The sequence below is a fragment of the Pelodiscus sinensis genome, chromosome 24 (genome assembly GCF_052426305.1).
Source record: "Pelodiscus sinensis isolate ZL-2025 chromosome 24, ASM5242630v1, whole genome shotgun sequence".
Lineage (NCBI taxonomy): Eukaryota > Metazoa > Chordata > Testudines > Trionychidae > Pelodiscus > Pelodiscus sinensis.
This window is the reverse complement of record NC_143075.1, coordinates 12,478,004-12,498,001: the sequence shown is the minus strand read 5'-3', so window position 1 is coordinate 12,498,001 and position 19,998 is coordinate 12,478,004. Positions and strand designations below refer to the sequence as shown.

Genomic DNA, 19,998 nt, shown 5'->3' with positions numbered 1-19,998 from the left:
TATTGAGCAATTTAAAAAAAAAATGCTTGTGGATGCCTCATTTGGTGCAGATTCTGTTAGTCTTTCCAGAAGAGAAGGTGCCAAAAATTCTAACGCTGTTGTTTGTGCTATTGGCTGTCACTCAAATACGTAGCACACAATCTGTCAGTCCAGATTGTTGGACTTGAGTGGTAGAAAAGGCATTTATTGGTACATTATTTCTTGGTTCTGAGCAGAGAGAACATGAGTAACTATAGTGCTGTTCTTACAGCCATTCAATTGACTGGGAATTAGGTGATGGTGTGGTATGGGGGTTTTAGGGAGGAGTAAGGGATTTCTTCTGGGGGAAAGATATAACTGGTGACATTGGCTCTATGCACTCACTGTCCAGGGTTGATTTCCAGTTGGAGAATCCTGGCTCTCATGAGCCTAGGACATACTATTTACTTGTTAATACTGTTGTAACAAGTGGCACTTGCCCAATGCACTTTTTAAAAAAGCTAAATGTGCAGTCTCTATCCAGGTGCTGCTTACAATAATGGAAATGACACGATAAATGTGATTATGGTGAAAAGATTTTTTTGGTGGGGCAAGCAAGAGCAACTTTGCGCACATTGCCACCTTATTGGGAGACTGTTGGCTCTTGCAAGCTAATATGGTTGGGAGCTGCAGTAAGGGTAAGAAGTGTGGTTGAGTGAATATTTGTCAGCTCTCTTGCATATTGTGTTGCTGAAGGTACCATTATTCGATTGAGTTGTAAAATGGAAATCATGACCTTTTGTTAAATATTCCTCATGACTTATTGGACTGTAGGTTGGAAATCTTGAGTCTTGGTCAGATTCAAATACTGGTAATTACATTTTCCCTTCTTAATTCATAAAGTTCCATTTGGACTTAATCAGTTTCTGATTTAAAACTCTGTGTGCTCCAATGCTTACCATGCTCTATTCCAAAGGTAGCTATATTTCAGTGGTAGGTTAAGTTATCTTTGTGCCTAGTTTGTAAGGAGCTTTGAGCATCTTTTGAGCTGAAAGCTGCTGTGTAAACTATCTGCAAGCTGGAATTTCACTTATCAAAGCTGGAGTTTCACTTATCAAACAGCTGCTTTAAGGACCTTCATGTATTTTACAGTTTTATTTATGCAAACTGAAATATTTGTGTAGGTTCCTTTTTGATTCAGTGATTTGGGTGTTAATGCTTGTTTCTTTTTTTTTTTTCCTTTCAAGAGCTTCTTTAAAACGCTGGGGTTGTTGGAGTGGTCGAATTTTTCCTGGAATTGAGTGAGAAATTCAGAAGACTGAAGCCCAGGCTTACTGTCTACCTTTCACGGAGGCCCAGCCGTGAGAGGACAGAAGAAGGCACGTGGCGAATCATGACAGCTGACAAAGAAAAGGACAAAGACAAAGAAAAGGATAGGGACAGGGATCGGGACAGGGAGCGAGACAAGAGAGAAAAAGTGAGAGAAAGCGAAAACTCCCGTCCTCGTCGGAGCTGTACTTTGGAAGGAGGTGCCAAGAATTACGCTGAAAGTGACCACAGTGAAGATGAGGACAATGACAACAGTGCCACCACAGAGGAGTCCACCAAGAAAAATAAAAAGAAGCCTCCGAAGAAGAAATCTCGTTATGAGAGAACCGACAGTGGTGAAATAACGTCCTTCATCACAGAGGATGATGTTGTCTACAGGCCTGGAGGTAAAAAGAACCCTTAAAAAGTGCTAACATGGACTGTAGTTGAGCATTTCTCAGCTGCAGTGTATAGCACTGTGCATGTGAATTTGTACCCTGTTGGTTTTAGCGGGGAGGGTGTGTGCTCTCCCAAGGAGGTCATTGGAGAAAGGGGCTAAAACACAAGCTAAACCTCTTGGATTCATGCCTCCTACACATCCCAAATTTTGGTTAGGACTTGAATTCGTGCCCATTCTTAAACAAAACACACTTTGCATTTAAATGAAACACTGGGAGTGAAGTGGGGGTTGGTATGCAGTGAGCACTGGAGCGTAAAGCCTTGACCCTGAGGGTGAGGATGAGGGATAGAGCCCAAAGCTCTGTGGATGATGCCTCTCATCCTGCCACCTCCATCCTGAGCCTCACTGGCGTGGGAAGGCGGGAACATAGTCTGCTTCCTCCACCAGTGTTGTACCCCAGATGTCTCCAAAAAGCCTTGACCCTGAGGGTGAGGATGAGGGATAGAGCCCAAAGCTCTGTGGATGATGCCTCTCATCCTGCCACCTCCATCCTGAGCCTCACTGGCGTGGGAAGGCGGGAACATAGTCTGCTTCCTCCACCAGTGTTGTACCCCAGATGTCTCCAAAGTCAGGTCCCTACCTTTGCTGGCAGCCTCCGCACCCAATACCAAGGTAGCACATGCAGGAGCAACAGTGTGTGGCTGCTGCTCCACCCCTACTACCTACCAAAGCCCTTTCTCCAATCACAGCTCCAGGGTGCAGCCACTTTTGAGAAATGCTTATCTAAATGTCAGGTGCCTAACCTAAATTCTTAGGCTGCGTCTAGATGATGAAAGTGACTGGCAGAACTATCGGAAATAAGTTATTCTGTGATAAGTATTCAGAATAGCTCCACCTGTGGATGCTCTTTTCTGGAATAGCAGATTTTATTTAGGAATAATTAATGTAGTTTGTAAGCAGAGCGATTATTCCTGAACAGGGTCCATACAAAGCTTTTCTCAAATAACTGTTGTAAAATACCTAATTCCACAAAAGCAGTGCCAGTCAAATTCCCCTTGTGGACAAGGCTTTATTCTTTGCTGTTGCTCCTACCCATAGTGCTTTTTCACAACCCTCTTCACTGTATCTTCATTCTAAATTCATTGCCTCTCAGTGAGGGCAGACTGACATGCATTACACCAGTGTTTCTCGGTTCTGGTCCCTGAGATATCTTGGATACAGTTGAGGAAGTTTGAGAGAGACTGCAGTAGTCATGTCGGCATCAGGTCAGCTGTCCTTTTGCTGACTTGCAAGCTTGCTAATGGGATAAACATCAAAAACCAGTCTTGGCATGAATGCCTGGAGTTTGCCACTACCTAGCTAGCAGCATAAATAATTTTTAAGTTAACCTGGTAAAATCCGTTTGCTGTTTCACTTAAGGATATGAATGGATAACCAGTTACCTGATAAAGCATCACCCTTACCAAGTGATGCTTACTGGGTAATGGTTAACCAGGTCCCTGGTAGGAGCCTGCTGCAGGCGAAGGGCTGTTCCAGTCCCCACCCGGTCCCTCATGGGCTGGAATGTTTTCCCACCTGGGGTCCCACTTAGTTAAATGTTAGATCAACCTAATGATTAATCAGGGTGTTACATCCTTAATTTCACTGTGCACTGTACAAAGATGGTTACACAGTCCCTGCTCCAAATAGGTTGCAATTTTGAAAAGTTAACCTCCTTGAGTAGCTTTAATATAATTTAGATGTCTTGAAATGGCATGCCAGCATGGTGTGAATGAACATCAAGCAAAGTGAAAGGGTTGCAAGTGCACATGAACCAGTAGTGGCTCCTGACTACTTTTTCCTTTTGTGTCACTTGTTACTAGAATGTCACTTAAATATTACTATTGCCAGCCTTATAGCCAGTGTTCAGGGAAGCCGTATTGATAGCAACCGTGGCTATAACAACCAATCTGGAGACCAGAAAACTAGCACCAACTCTGCCATTGTCGTGTTTTTTGACATTAGACACATCCCTTAATGTCTTCACATTTGCAGATTTTTTAAAAAAAATGGAATGCATGCCAGCCTTTATAGAGATCCTTCAGTGGAAGGCACAATATTAGCAGTTAACATTTACTTATTACCAATTAATTACCAACAGTACAGGAGGCCCCCAACTTGCGATGTGTTTGGTTCTAGGGATGCGTCGCAAGTCGGGGGCATCATAACTCGAACCTGAATATACGATAGGTGCCGTGCCCCTTCCACACTTATAAAAATGGTTGTAAGTGTGGGGGTCAGAACTCGGGTGGTTGCAAGTCCAGAGCCTCCTGTAATGTCATATTTTTCCCCTGAGAGAGTAATTTAATCACTGGAAGAATTTACTTAAATGTTTTCAGGGACTCATTTTTTTCCACGTTCAATACCAATAGGAATTTATCTATGATGATATCAGTTAGATTTTCAGACTATGAAATTCCACATGGAAGCTTTTTATTATTTTTTAAGTGATGATTCACGTCCATTCCACATGAGGTGTGTGTGATTATGATGCAGGAGCAGTCTGAGGCCGGCTGCGGCAGCTGGCGCCCCAGGTGGAAGGCGCGATTCGTGCCCCTGCCTGCATGGCCATCAATGGCTGTGACGTAATCATCGGGCGCCCCATGACGTCATCATCGGGTGCCCGGGCCAGCGGTGCCATAGGCGACCACTGAGTCTGCCTATGCTCACGGGCCGCCCCTGTTACATTATCCGTAGGGGAGTGCTGCCCTCATGGCATGGTATAAAATGTCCCGTCCACTCCTCTCATCATATTCAGGACATCTGTAGAGCCATGATGTGGTCCTCAGTTCACATGTTGTCTCATTATACCATGAGGCTGATTTCGGCAAAGCTGTATAACAATCTTCACAGCTTTGAACTCCTACCTGCCTGCAAGGGTGCTGCCTGAAGTTGCCTAATGTGGAATAGATATGAGAAATCACTTGAAGAAAAGACGGTTACTTGTTTTGTAACTGGAGTTCTTCAAGATTTGTTGCTCATGTCCGTTCCATGACCTGCCCTCCTTCCCCACTGTTAGTTCTGGTAGGAAGGAACTGAGGAGAGGGAGTGAGTGGTACTCCTTATACTAAGCCATGATGGGGCCATTCCAAAGAGCTCTCTAATGAAGAATGGATGTGAGCAACACATTTTGAAGAACACCAGTTATGGGACAGGTAACTGTCTCTAATTGCAGCCATCATTTTCAATAACACACTATGTTGAGAGTAAAGAATTTTTGAATGCTCAATGCCACGAGTAATTGCAATTTTCTCTTTCACCAGAAATGGTATTAATCCTTGGTTTTCTTATAGAAAAGAACTAATTTATGGGCTTCACTATTTGTGTCCTGCTTCTCTGTAAAATCATCAGTGGATTATCGTAACACTGCTGGAGCAAAACATATACATATTCCAAAAGAAAACCATGGAAATGAATGATGGAAATCTTGTCTAGTGTCCATTTGTGTCCACTGACACAAATGTTTTGTGTCAGTGGAGTGTTAAACATAATTATTGTAGAAGCAGCTGAAATGGGTATAAATTGCTTACATTGGTGATTGAGTGGATCTGTTGGGTGATTTATTCTCCTCTAAAGAGGGGTGAAATGCCTGAAAAATAATTAGTAAATTTTTTGAGGTTTTAAGGTGTTTCTCTTTGCGTTGCCTCTGCAGAAGTTGGCACTTAGTATTTATTTCCGAACAGCAGATCTCATGCGTTTGAGGTATCAGTTACCATAATAGTTTTGCTCTTAACAGGCAGGACTTGGAATTTACTAATATTTGATCATGAGTGCAGTAACAGCAGGGAGCCTTCAAAGAGATAAACTTTGGGGCTCTCTAACTTTGTGTCATAGCTTAAGACTGTGTATTCAGAACAGCTGTTGTGTGGGTGTGGAGGCCCTGGCTTTTAATTGCTGAAGGTCCTGGCTTAAAATGTAGATAGAGAATCTTTTTGGTCTCGGTAGTAGTCAGTGTTATAGAATTTGGAGTGACAAATAATTAATTTTTAAGGCTCCCTGTACTGTAATATTAGAGGTATTCCAAGCTTGGGCAGCAATGCATTGGCAGAAAAGAATACAAACGTTGCCGGCACTGTGCCTTGGATGAACCATTGTCAATCTAGAAATCTCTTAGACCGGGGGGAGGAGGGAGCAATAATTTTTGGTGGGGGGCCACTCCAAGGTTTTGGAAAGTGGTCAAGGGCCGCACTTCTCTGAGGAGGGGGTGCAGTGTCTAGGTTGGAGGTTGGGTGCAGAAGGGTGCACTGGGTAAAGGACTGGGATGCAGGAGACTGTGTGGGGTCTGAGTAGGCTTAGGGAGGGAGTGTGGGTGCAGGGGAGTATTCTGGCCTGGGGGAGGGGTGTAGGAAGGGTACAGGGTCTGGGAAGGAGTTGTCACCTGGAGCAGAGGGTGCAGAGAATTTGGTTAGTGATCTGGGTGAGGGAGTTGGGGTACAGGAGGGGTTGGGATGCCAGAGGCAGGCATTGTCTGGGGGAGTTTACGTAAGTGTCTCCTGGTTAGCAGGTTGCAACACCCCCAAAGCAGGCGGGGCTCCCTGCCTGCTGCAGCACCAGCCTGCTTGAAAATGCAGGCTGCTCCCTCCACCTGACTCTTACTCCAGATGGGGGAGGAAGCTTGCACCTGGCCAGTCTCTCAGCTCCGATTGGCCAGTTGTTTCCAGCCAATAGGAGGTGGGGGTGGGGAGGATTGCACAAAGCCTCCCTCTCCCTGCAGAGCAGAGAGCTGCAGGGACTGTGTGTTAAACTGCAGCAGCTGAGGGTCCCGGCAGGGTGGTCCGTGGGCCAGATCTGGTGGCTTGGTGGGCCAGATCTGGCTCTTGGGTCTTATTTTGCCCAGCCCTGTCTTAGACTGACAAATTTAAATGTTCCGTGTTTCTCTACACATTTATGTATGTTTTCCATATATGCATGCATACTCATACAGTATTAACTTACAAATAATTTATAAATATTTTAATTGCTGTGAAACATTAAGTAGCTGCTACTTAGTGCTACCTCTGCAGTGGAAAGTAGCAGCTGTGAAAAGAGCACAGCAACGCTGCATCCCAGTAAAGTAGGTTTCTTTTCATTAGCAGGATGACTTTTAGTTCATTTTAGTGCACCTGCCTTTTAAAAAAAAAAAAAAAAAAAAAAAAAGCTTTCCCATATCGGAGGACCTACAGGTCTGAAAAGCCCTACGACTCTAATGGTGGTGGGGAAAAAAGTCTCTTTCTAAGCTCTCCCCTCAGTATCCACCCAAGAACAAAGATAGGTGAGAACCTTATAAATCCTGTGAAAGTGGGGAAAACTTCAATGACTGCACATGCTTTATTCACCTGGAGAATCCACTTGGATCCACTTATTTACGTACTAAATGTGGCAAAAACTGCAGTTAGGGCTTGTATCTTCCTATCCACCAGAGATCACATTGTGGGGAGAAATGCTATTTATATACTGAATGTGGGAAAAGCTTCAATTATGGCACAGACATTGAAAAACATCAGAGAGCCCACACTCACTAAGACCTCTGTAAATGGTGGCCAAGCATCAGTCAGGCCTGATTAGGCACCTGACAGCACACATGATTGACATGTGGGAGAATGATCTACTCCTACAAATAGAAAACTCTTAACTGAACATAATTTTAGAAGGGAGGATATTGCTAAAGAAACAAGGGAGCTGGGTGCCCAACTTCTCTTCAGAGCTGAGGCACTAACTCCAGTTTGTGACTGTTGGTAAATCACTAACCTCTCTGTGTCTAATCAAAGAAGGGCAAAATAGTAGCATTAGGTAAAAAGATTCTAGCTTTATAACTTCAATAACATGATTTGAACTATAACAGCATCAGTAATTTTCTCTGAGCTAAACTGTCTATTCAGTAACTAACAATTGAAGATTCCTGATATGTAACTTGGTTATTGACTTTTCTTTCTTTGTACTCTCACTCGAATCTCTCACTGCTGCAATGACACTCACGGTTAGTGGTGAAAAATTACACCACTACAAGGTTCCATGTAGGAGGGGTATGAGCTTTGCAACCATGTTAAAAGCTGATTAGCTGTCTGTCTGCAGGATATTATAAATAACATCTTAACTGGATTGCTCTCTTAAATGGTGTATTTCCAGTGATTACTGCATGGTTTTAAAGAAGGGTTAGCACAAATTAAGATTTCATTTGCTGGCTTCATATTTAGAGGCGGTTGGATAAACTCAGACGTAATTAGGCTGATGGTGCAAATTACACAATTGTCAATGGGTGCAACAGAGTCTAAATTAGTGAAATTTACACAGCAGTGTCCGTGAAGCTGTAAATTAAACGTGTGCTATACAGGTAACCTAACTTAAAGTATAACTTCAATCCTCCTCTTCGTTTCTTATAATAAAAACTATGCATTTTGTTTTATTTTATTGATCACTTAAACTGAGGATTTTTCTGTATAGATATTAAAGGTTCCATCACTCATTTTATACGAATAGTCTTGTGTCTGTAGCCAGACTTTGCTCCAAATTAAACTCACTGCTGTGCAGGACCTCTGTCTGCCATTTGGTTTTCTTTTGTCTGGAAAGGATTTTGTGACAAGTGCTGATGAACATATTCGTGAATGGGCTGGAAGAGGAGATAAACAGTGAGGTGGCAGAGTTTGTAGACGATACTTAATTACCCAGTGTAGTTAATGTCATAGTAGATGGCGAAGTTACAGAGGGTCAGTATAGGAAGCTGTCGGTGGAGAAAGAACAGGTGAAGAACTATTTAGAAAGGTTAGACATGCACAAATCCATGGGTCCGGATTTAATGCATCCAGTGGTACTGAGGGAGTTGGCAAATGTCATTGTAGAGCCTTTGGCCATTACCTTTGAAAATTTGTGGAGATCAGGAGAGGTCCCAAATGATGGGAAAAGGCAAATGTAATGCCTATCTTTAAATAGGGAAGGAGCACAATCCAGGGAACTATAGATGGGTCATCCTCACCCCAGTCCCTGGAAAAATCATGGAGGGGATCCTCAAGGAATCCATTTTGAAGCACTTGGAAGAGGGGAAAGTTATCAGGAATAGTCAACATGGATTCACCAAGGGCAAGTCATGCCTGACCAATCTGATTAGCTTTTATGATGAGGTAACTGGCATTGCGGACATGAGGAAGTCAGTGGATGTGATATACCTTGACTTTAGCAAAGCTTTTGATACGGTCTCCCCCAATATTCTTGCCAGGAAGTTAAGGAAATATGGATTGGATAAATGGACAGTAAGGGGGATAGAAAGCTGGCTAGATTGTCAGGCCCAACGGGTAGTGATCAATGGCTCAATGTCTGGTTGGTGGTCAGTTTCCAGTGAAGTACCCCAAGGATCGGTTCTAGGGACGATTTTTTCAACATCTTTATTAATAATCTATAAGGGGATAGGATAGATTGCACCCTCAGCAAGTGTGCAGATGACATTGAGTTAGGGGGACAGGTAGATAAGTTGGAGGGTAGGGATTGGGTCCAGAGTGTCCTAAACAAATTGGAGGATTGGGCCAAAAGAAATCTGAGTTTCAACAAGGACAAGTGTAGAGTCCTGCACTTGGGATGGAAGAATCCCAAGCATTGTTACACACAGGAGGCCGACTGGCTAGGTATCAGTTAAGCAGAAAAGGATCTGGGAATTACAGTGGATGAGAAGCTGGATGAGAGTCAACAGTGTGCCCATGTAGCCAAGAAGGCTAATGGCATATTAGGGTGCATTAGGAGGAGCATTTCCATCAGATCTAGAGAAGTTATTATTTGGCACTGGTGAGGCCACATCTGGAGTATTGTCCAGTTCTGGGCCCCCAGTATAGAAAGGATGTGGACGCATTGGAGAGGTTCAGCAGAGGGCAACCAAAATGAGTAGGGGGCTGGAACACATGACCTATGAGGAGAGGCTGAGGGATTTGGGCTTAATCTGCAGAAGAGGAGAGTAAGGGGGAATTTGATAGCAGCCTTCAACTTCCTGAAGGGAGGTTCCAAAGAAGATGGAGCAAGGCTGTTCTCAGTGGTGACGGATGGCAGAACAAGGAGCAATGGTCTCAAGTTACAGTGGGGGAGCTCTGGGTTGGATATTAGGAAAAAGTATTGCCCTAGGAGGGTGGTGAAACACTTGAATGAGTTCTCTAGGGAGGTGGTACAATCTCCATCCCTGGAAGTTTTTAAGTCCCGGCTTGATAAAGTCCTGGCTGGGATAATTTAGTTGGGATTGGTCCTGCTTTGGGTAGGAGGCTGGACTTCGATGACCTCCTAAGGTGTCTTTCAGCGCTGGGATTCTATGATTTCCTTGTGAAACTGGGCAACATAATGGGAGATAAACTCAATGTTGATAAGTGCTAAGTAATGCACACTGGAAAACACAAATCTAGTGATATATACTAAATAGTGGGGATCTAAATTAGATGTTACCACTCGAGATCTTAGAGTCATTGTGGGTAGTTCTCTGAAAACATCTGTTCAGGATGCAGAAGCATTCAAAATACCTAACAATGTAAGGAACCATTTGGAAAGGGATATATAATAATACAATATATCTTGTAATGCCATCATATAAATCCATGATATGCCTGCATCTTGAACGCTGCATGCAGTTCTGGTTGTCCTGTCTCAAAAAAAATATATTAAAATTGAAAAAAGTACAGAGTGGGGCAAGAAAAATGACTGAGGTATGGAACAGCTTTTCTGTGAGGGATTAAAAAGACTGGAGCTATTGAGCTTAGAGATGACTGAATGGAGATGTGATAGATCTATAAAACCATGAATGTCGTGGAGAAAGTGAAAGTAAAGTGGTGTTAGGTCCTGAAGTAACATACAAACCATGGACTGCCCAAAGAAATGTAATAGGGGGAAGGTTTAAAACAAACATAAAGTACTTCATACAACACACAGTCAGCTTGTGGAACTTGTTGCGAAGGTCAGATGCATAACTGGGTTAAAAAAGAATAACATGAATTCCAGCAGGTTAGGTCCATCTGGCTATTTGCCAAGATGCTCAGGGACGCAACCCCCATTCTCTGTGTGTCTAAATATTGGATTGCTGGAATCTGGGACTGGATGACATGAGCCATTGACAAAGTGCCCTGTTGAGTTCACTTCCTTTGAAACATCTGGCCCTGGTCGCTGTCAGAAGACAGAGTCCTGGGCTAAAAGGGACCATTGGTCTTGACCCAGTATGGCCCTTATTTCCTTAGGTTCTTCTCTCCTCAGAAGAGTGGCTGCATTTTACTGGTTTGGACATAAATCATTCAAATGAAATTGATTGGAATCCTTTTGGAACATCCCTATTTAATGTTGCATACTGTGTTTCTATGTGCAAATCTACATCAGGAGTCAGAATATGTAGCTATGCCCTTATATTTTCATTTGAAGTTACACAAGCCCACATTGTGTAAACTTGGATGACCCTATACTATTTTCCTCCATGTCTAAATAGTTTCTCTTTTGTCCAAATGAATTTGTCACGGTAACAAATTGATTTATTACACAGCGTGCATCCAGATTTCCTTAAAGCGTTCCTCAGTATGAGGTAGTGATGGTACAAGTTAGCTTGATCAGGAAGATAAATTAATTTCTTTCACCCTCTGTATCCAGTCAGATGATCTGGGACATGTTGCCTTCCATTTAGCATGCTGAGTCCATCTATAATACTGCCTTTTACCAAGATGTAACCAGGTTCTATCAGGGTTGACTTCACATACAGTTCACCTCCACACACAGCATGATTAACACATGGCTCCAAACTGTGTGGAGATATCTCGTTTAAGGTGGTTACGGCTCTGATTAGATTGGCAATCTGTAAACACATTCTAAGCAGTAATCTTCTGCTGCAGACCCCCTCTTCTAACCATGTCTGCTATTGGAGTCTGTCAGCCGTCCAGCTTTCTATGCAGTTGGACATCCCTATGTCAAAAAACACCCACGGTCCTCTGCATTTCATATTGGCATCTGAGACATTACAGGATATTTCTCCAGAAGTTATCAAAGAACCATGCTGCATACAGCATTGGACAATATTGTTGATGCATGGTTGTGAGCCTGATGTTGTGTGGATTTGCTGTCCTATAATTAGCAATTAATCTTGCTATTTCTAACAGGTTTCTATCCCTAATATAAATAGGCCCTAGCTGCTACCTTGTGTTGTCACACTTATCTTGAAAGGAACTAGGTGAACTAGGTGCCATCATATCCAGTCTGTTGCAATGCAAGTGTTGCTTCTAGGGTTGCCAGGTGTCCAGTATTGACCTGGATAATCCGGTATTTTCGCCTCCTGTGTGGTTTAAAAAAAAAAAAATCGGGTATTTTCTGTTTTCCCCTCCCAGGAGGGGACACCTGGCAACCCTATGACACACTTGGCAACTGGACCCAGTCCCCTCCCCCGGATCATCTGCTTATCTGGTTCCGCAGGGAAGCTGCATTCTGGCTTGATCAAGAAAACAAAATGGCTGTGAGCAAAAACCCTAAAGACCAAGGGGAAGCAATGCCTCCTCTGTGTCTTGAGTGCTCAACCTTTCCCCTGTTCCTATCCCTATTCTGACTCTGCATGCACTGAAAGGGCCATGCTGTTTTATTGTTTTAATTTTTTTTTTTGTGGCTCAACAACTTTGGTCTCCCTCTCTCTCTCTCCCGCCCCCCCCCCCCCCCTGCTCAACAGAATTTTTCCCCTGGTGTTTTTTTCGGGGGGGGGGGGGGGGGGGGGAAGAGGGTGATGGGTTTTAGTATTTTTGGTTAAACCATCTGGCAACCCTAGTTGCTTCTATGCATTTATATTCCATGAATGTCATAGGTATGATTATTGGGGTTTGCTAGTTTCTCCTACTTTTTTTTTTCCTCTCAATTTCTGACCTCGCTAGGGATCATCTTTGTAATGCAAGGTGATTTTACAAAACTCAGGTCTGTGGACACCACTTCAATTTGCCATGGAGATATTGCTCTGAGATTAGAGAACTGAAAAAGAGATAGTATCAGGTTCAAAATGCAGTGGCTGAAGTTGTACATTGGCCTTTAATGTGATAGTCCCTTCTAATAAGTAAATAACTTCATCTTATCCAAATTTCTGTGCCATTTCTCTTCAGTGACACTCTTAGAGGATGGAAGCACCTTAAGCTGTAGTAACTAGAACAGTGGTTCCCAGGCTTTTCGGCATCATGCCCCCTTTTTGATTTTTGAGAAACCCTCACGCTGCGTGTGCCCCCCCCCCCCCCCCCCCCCCCAAGCAAAACTTGAAGGAAAAAAAGTGAACTGACCAGGGCCGAAAAACAAAAATAGCAGCAAAATTTAGTGGGGGATTGACCGGGGGAGGAGGTGGAGTGGCCTCTTCTCCCCTCCTCCCCCCGAATTTCTTAACCCCCCCACAGGGGGGCACACCCCCCAGTTTGGGAACCCATGAGCTAGAAGAAAATGAGGCCCTTTTTTTGTATGTTAAATTGGACCTAAAGTTCTCCTAAATCTGTCTGCATGTGCAGTCTGTAACACTCCTTTGGAATCTAAGGCCATGTTTACACTTACCAGGGACTGATGCTGCTGCTATTAATGTAGTGGGGGTTAATTTAGCAGGTCTAGTGAAGAATGTCTTCCATCGACACAGTGTAGTGTAGACGCTGAAGTAAGTCTGCTTAAGCAACATGAATATCATAGCTGGAGTAACTTAGACTTACCATGGTAATGTATACAAGTAGGTTTGCTACTCTACATTAATTCAGGCTGTGCTCTTGATAATCTTGGTGGACCTTCTGAAAGGATTGCTTATGTTTCTGCCTTTATTTAGATCAGTGTTTCTCAGTCTGTGGTCAGCAGAGAACTCTCAAGTCACATGGTGTTGGCTCCTCTTTTTGCTTATTACATTTTTCTTGTAACCAATTTATATAGTTGATGAATGGCATAGAAAGGCATAATCACAAAAATATGAGGTTGTGGGAATTTTAATTACAAGTGGATAGAAGATAAGGCTATGTAACTGGGAAGGGGGAGTTAAATGGAACAGCCTTCACCTGCTAGGTCACAGGACTGCACACTTTGGGGTGTGCCCCTTGGATGACATGGAGGAATGTCTGTGGGAGCCCAGCAGTTCCCAGGCCAACCCCCATGAATGTCCCTGGCTCCCTACCCCACAGCTGGCCCAATGCCCAACCTCAGCACAACTCTGTTCGTGGCTCCATGCCAGCCCCTAGCCTCGGCTGCAGGCTGTGGCTCCCGCTGCAGCCTCCTGTCTGCTGTCTCTGTTCCATCCACCCACCCTGAGCCACAGTCGTACTCCTGGCTCTAGAGTGAGAGTGGGACACAATCCTCAAAAGTTTAGGGACTGCTGCTCTAGGTTACGGTTGTCATGACAAAGTTTGAGGACCTCTGCTTTAGCAACTTCATTCCAGAGGACAAACACATGAAAGAAAATGTGAGACATCAAAAATAGTGAGGTCATTCTTATGGATTTGCAGCTCATTCATCAGCTTTAAAATTAACTTTCTTTGGGTATCCAAAGAGATTACCTTTGAGTGTATCTGGCATTGGGTAGAGACAGATCAGAACTGCTGACCAATCAGATTGTGGAAGTTTCTTCATGAAATTGACCTCTCTAGTTAGGACAGGATGGTTCTGTCCATCTCCTAGGATCCATTAGTATTTTTTGGACTTGGTTGAGGGAGCGTATTTCCAGGAGCTCTTTCCCTACATCTGTCTTGATGAATAGAATAAAAAGGAACCAAAATAAAACATCTTACAGGTTTTTTTCACCCTTATGGTCAAGAGGGCATTATTCTTCATAAAGCTTAGAACCTGTGTCTCAAGGATTTTTGAAATTACCAAGTGATAGGATGCAAGAATATGTTTGGACCAAAAAACATTGAGTTGGATCCACAGAGATTTACTTTACATTTTTACTTTTGAAAATGAGGGCACACTTTGCACTAGTTGTCCAGAACCATTTAAAAGAATCCACAAGGATTATAAGGATTTGTAAGGATTCATTCCAGCAATGATATTTAGTAGTTATAGCCAATGGATGCAGTGCAATAGTAGGAACAAAGGTCTGGTAACAGACTGGGTAAAACTGCTTCTGTGGGAAGAATAATATCTTTCATCATTGTCTTTATTCACTAGGATCCTAAGTGGCATTGAGTGTTCACACTCAGAGGCAGTTTCACTAGTACATGTTCCTTGAACTGTGTAAGGTCTCAACTCCAGAGTTGTAAACCACTGGAGACATGGATAATGGAGAGATACCATCCTTAGAACCTGCAGAAATGCATACAGGAATGCTTGGCATAAGTTCACTGATATGCATGTAAGACTACAAACTGGTTTCTCTTTGCGGTTGTTGATCATGAGAATAGCACTGAAGTATTATTCAGCCAGAGCTATCTCTTGGGTGTGAGGAAGATCATAGTCTAAATGAGGCATCTCTCTACCATCCAGTTGGTTTAAAATATCTGAAAGGAAGGGTATTCCCAGCTCACCATCATAGTTTTAATGCCTGTATATAGGTTTCAGGCTTCATTAATGTCACAGCATCTCTAATGGACAGAGTGGCTTGGAGCTTTTGATGTCTGAGAGGCAGAGCACACTAGCCTTGTTGTGTTGTCTTGCAGGAAATAATGCCACTTACTGACATTCTAAATATAACTTATAGTATCTGCATTATTCTATTTTTTAAAATCTTTTTTCCAACTTTGATCTGTCCCTTTCTTTGTTAATCTTTTAAGAATGGATATGATTGCAACTCCATTTAATAAGGAGCTGCCTCTGAAACACTTTGAAAGAGACTTAATTATTTAACTAACTTTCCCTTAGATGATGGAAAAACTGAGGCCGTGTCTCCGCTTGCCAAGGATTGAGACTCTGGAGAGCAATTTTCCAGGGCTTGATTTAGCAGGTCTTTACTAGATCCTCTAAATCAAACCCTGAGGGCTCCCCTGTTGGCACAAGGGAAGTCAATGGGAGTGTTTCTGCCATTGACTGTCTGCTGTGGGACCACGCCAGAAAATTGGTGCAAGGTACATGGACTGCAGCTACACAATATATGTAGCTGGAGTTGTGTATCTTGCATCCGTTTACTCTGCCAGTGTAGACCTGGCCTGAGTAAGGAGAACACCTGTGTATATCCTGGAAGCTGTCATATCTGATCTTCCTGCCAGACTGCATTGTATGTTGCTTAAGACCTGCCGTCAGATATCTGGACAAAGGAATGTTCATGACTTACCTCAGCAGATCCAAAAATCATGAGTTTTTACTCTGAGTATTGGTAGTAACACTTACTTGCTTTTTCAAGTGCTTGATAGCTAGCTGGATGAAATGCTTATTCAGTGTAGCTGACTGTGCCAAAGGTAAGGTAAAGCTTGGCAAATAAGGCTCACACCTCTCAAATATGACTTAGGGAGAGAGGATGGAGCCCTTCTTTCTAGAGACCAGCAATACTGTAATTACTAATTGGGATATTCTTTCTTTTCTTTTCATAGGCATTACTGCCTGAAAGAGATTCATGCTTCTCTATCAAGATTAAGAGCTTTTCTTTGTTAAGCATGTAGGAAGGTACTAGAGGCCACCAAATGAAATTAATAGGTAGCAGGTTTAAAACAAACAAAAAGAAGTCTTTCTTCACACAGCGCACCATTGGCCTGTGGAAGTCCTTGCCCCAGAGGAGGTTGTAAAGATTAGAACTTTAACAGGGTTCAAGAAAGAACTAGATAAATTCATTGAGGTAAGATCTGTGAATGGCTATTAGCCAGGATGGGTAGGAATGGTGTCCCAAGCCTTTGTCAGAGACTGGAAATGGGTGAGAGGAGAGGGATTGCTTGAAGATTCAGTTTTGTTCACTCTCTCTAGGGCAACTGGTATTGGCCACTGTCAGAAGACAGGTTATTGGGCTAGATGGGCCTTTGTTCTTACCCAATATGGCCATTATTATGTAGGAGTGGAATATTCTGTCCCAACATAGCTAGTATTTGTGGTATGTGGAATATCTGGGCAAGTGTTGGAGAACAAGACAGGACCTTAAACTGTGTTTCTGACATTCAGGATGTTTCAGGCCCTCCTCTTCTGGGTTCTTATATACTCTGGGAAATTACTGTTGACTTATTGCAGTTAAATTCAAGTTTTCTTAGATCTTGCTACCAGAGATGATGCCTTGAGTGAAAGGGTTTGAGCACTCTCTCCTTTGAGAGAATAGGTTATGTGAGTTGAAAGCTTTGGTAAGAGTTCTATCCCTAGGCACTGTTTCGGAGCAAGCATAACCCCTTAAGATACCATATGGATAGGCATCAGAGAACAGAAGAAAAACTGAATTAGCAGGTCAGAAATGTACCCTTGTGAAATGCTGCACAGCTGTCACTAGATATCAAAGTGAGATCGTTCACATTGTGGTACATTCTCTGATTATATTTTAAGCAGTCATTTTTCAAAGCCAGCCCTTTGCTGCCTATGAAATAGTCTGCAGTCCACGGTGGCTCAGACTTGGAGCCTGGTGGTAGTGTTTTATTGCACTAGAACAGCAATAGAAATAGGAGAAGATGCCTGGCCGTCTTTTGTTTGAATTTCTAGGCTTTATACTAATGTCTGTCCAATGGACTGCATCAAATGGAACTCCAAACACAGTGGTACTAGACTTATATTTACCTAGAATCTAATTGGACTGAGATTTCCTGCAGTTATGTTAAAATCTACTGCCCTTTTGCTTAGTGAGCGAGCATTTGAACTCCTACTCCTGAGGTTTAACTTTGCTGGCTCAATTAATTGTTAAATGTTCCCTTTATATATAGTAGTTAACTGAGGAAATTGCTGAAACAGTTGTTTAATCTGAAATCCTCTGAGTTTTAATGCCTATTTTTTAAATAAAAGAAACAGGGAGAGGAAACAGTTCTGTTTTTAAGAGGTATGGCAGTATTTGAGTTGGAAAACATTAGTGAAATTGAATGTAGGAATTTGGCTCTTGCCTTGACAACGATTGGCTTGTATTTGACATTGACCCACGTGTTTGTCATTCTTCCAGATATTGCCTTCTATTTATTCTGACAGCTTTACCAGCTGAAAGGCAGATGTGCCAGAATTTAAAATATATATAATATACACATACACATTAAGGCACTTTAAAAATAGACAAGTGTTCTTATGTTGGTGAAATTACTTAAAGGCATGTGTTATGGGGAAAAATACTCTACTGGGGATTTCAGTTGGAATCCCATAGTTGAGCTGTTAGATAAAATGTAATGGGATTATTTCTTGTGTATCCCATAGGAAATAGTATGTATGTTTTCAGAAGCTATTATTAGAGACTGACAGCTCTCTCCCTCTCAAATTTATGTACCATGGATCTGATTCTGCATAGGGATATGCATGAGTGGCGCCGTATGCCTGCACAGGTCTCTGCAAAAGTGGGGCTTAAATCTGCTTGTATTATAATCTTTCCCTTGTATTTTGAGGCCTACATCACTAAAAATACTGAAATAGCAGTAATGTCATCTTACTAGTGAGGTACTTAGAACTGGGTCTTTACCTGCTGCGATTCTGCATAATTCCAGGAGTGATGCTTATTTATGCATGTTGATGAATTGACCCTTATTTTTCACATTTCTGCAGTACATTTCTAGCCAATTTTATGTGAATGATCATATTAAAAATACAAACAAACATCAGATTGCCTCATGATTATCATCTGAGTTAGTGTAACCCCCTTACCCCCACCTCCCTTAAGCCCTCTAAGGATACTGTGCCTCAGTTAAAACCAGCCTCTTTTAATCCATCCTTTCAATTAAAAAAAAAAAGGGGGGGGGGTGGTCCTGTATGCCTGAATAAATGCTCCTTACCACATGCCAGGAAGGTCAACAAAATATGTGAGGAATTTTTTCTCTTAAATTTAGTTTTGAAGCACGTTGAACTTCGTGACATTTCCAAATGCGGTTAAGTTTATGTAGCTGAAATTATTTACCTTGGTTCTTTTCAGTATCTAGTGAGTGTAGTTGTTTGCTTTTATTCTCAGTATTCGAAATATTATGAAAAGTATGTTAATATAATAGAGGAGGTAAGTAATTTGATGGTGCAAAAATAGCCCACAATAGATCAAGTGACAGATGTTTGTTGGTTGGTCGTACATGTAATATAGGCTCTCTAGTTCGTTTTGCAGAGCGCATCATTATACCCTAATGTCATGTTTAAATTGAAGACCAAATACAATAAACAACTGATTAGAGTTCTCTGATTGTATTTCTAAAGTCTTTTGCAAGTAAGAGCATTGAAGTATTTCTGTATGGCACATTAGTAGAAATAAAATATATAAACTGAACTTGAAAAGGTAAAGATACAGTTACTCCATATCCTCCTGAAATGTGGCAAGCATTGTTCTGTCTTGTTTTTGTGTGGGGGCAGCTGTTAATACTTGACAGATGGATTCTCACTTAAGGCTGATCAATAGAGGTTGATGCTGCAAATGGTTTCTTCAAGCTTTTGTTTGGTTATGTGCACAGATCATGAAAAATGATAACATGGGAGTCGGCGGAAGGGAAAGCAGGGAGGTTGGGAGTTTGTTGGAAGGGCTTTAATGTTAATCCAATATGTCATTTTTCACATTGTCTGTTTATGTTAATGTAGAAAATGAAGATAGTGCTTAATGGATTCTCATAACAAATGAGTCACAGGCAAGTGTAGAATTTTAGACAAGGTGATCATTTTCTGTGTTCATTAGTTCTCTTTGGTATCTTCAGCCCTGCATGTCCTATCATACCAAATCAAAAAGATGCACTATCATTGATGATTAGAGTGAAATCAGATTAAAAATCTTCAGTGCGCTGGAAGCTTCATAAATTTTACACGATGTTATACCAAGACAATAACACATACATCCTAAACTAAAAAGCTTGTGTGCTCAAAATAATTTAAGGTGCCTTGTAAAGGTAAGGTGTATTGAACTTTTTCAGGATCTAGAGTGAAATTTCACACAAAGACTGTATTATTATGTTTTGGTACATGATGGCAGCAGCAGCTATAATTGAAAAGCTGTGGCTTAATTACCATAGGTACTCATAGAGCATAGATACCAGGGGTTTTGAAAATTGCATTAGGGAATTACTTTTGCTGCAGATGAACATAAGAAGATTCCAACTCCTGCACAGAATAACACTTATGTAGAGTACAGTACACCTTTATAAAACTAGATAAATGATGATCTGAGTTAAAAACACTATTAGGAGTCAATCTGAAGAGTTGTAAAGGTGGGATTCCTTGAATCTGGCATTTTTCAGGAAATGAAGCCACCAGTTGGTTTTTGTCATTGCAATATTTCATGTCCTTTTTGAGATTTTTAGTGTAGCTTATTAAGTCTATTAGCCTTA

At 42.0% G+C, this 19,998-nt stretch overlaps 1 protein-coding gene across 5 annotated transcripts in view; it reads left to right on the top strand.

Moving 5' to 3' along the window:
• RERE (arginine-glutamic acid dipeptide repeats) overlaps positions 1 to 19,998 on the top strand; it is a 473,712-nt gene that overhangs the window by 153,822 nt on the left and 299,892 nt on the right. For all 5 annotated transcript variants that reach the window (XM_075906794.2, XM_075906795.2, XM_075906799.2 and 2 more), the window contains one exon: positions 1,206 to 1,673. In XM_075906794.2, the coding sequence (XP_075762909.2) occupies positions 1,352 to 1,673 (322 nt within the window). In that variant the 5' untranslated portion in view covers positions 1,206 to 1,351. Of the gene's footprint in view, positions 1 to 1,205; positions 1,674 to 19,998 lie in introns of those variants that run through there.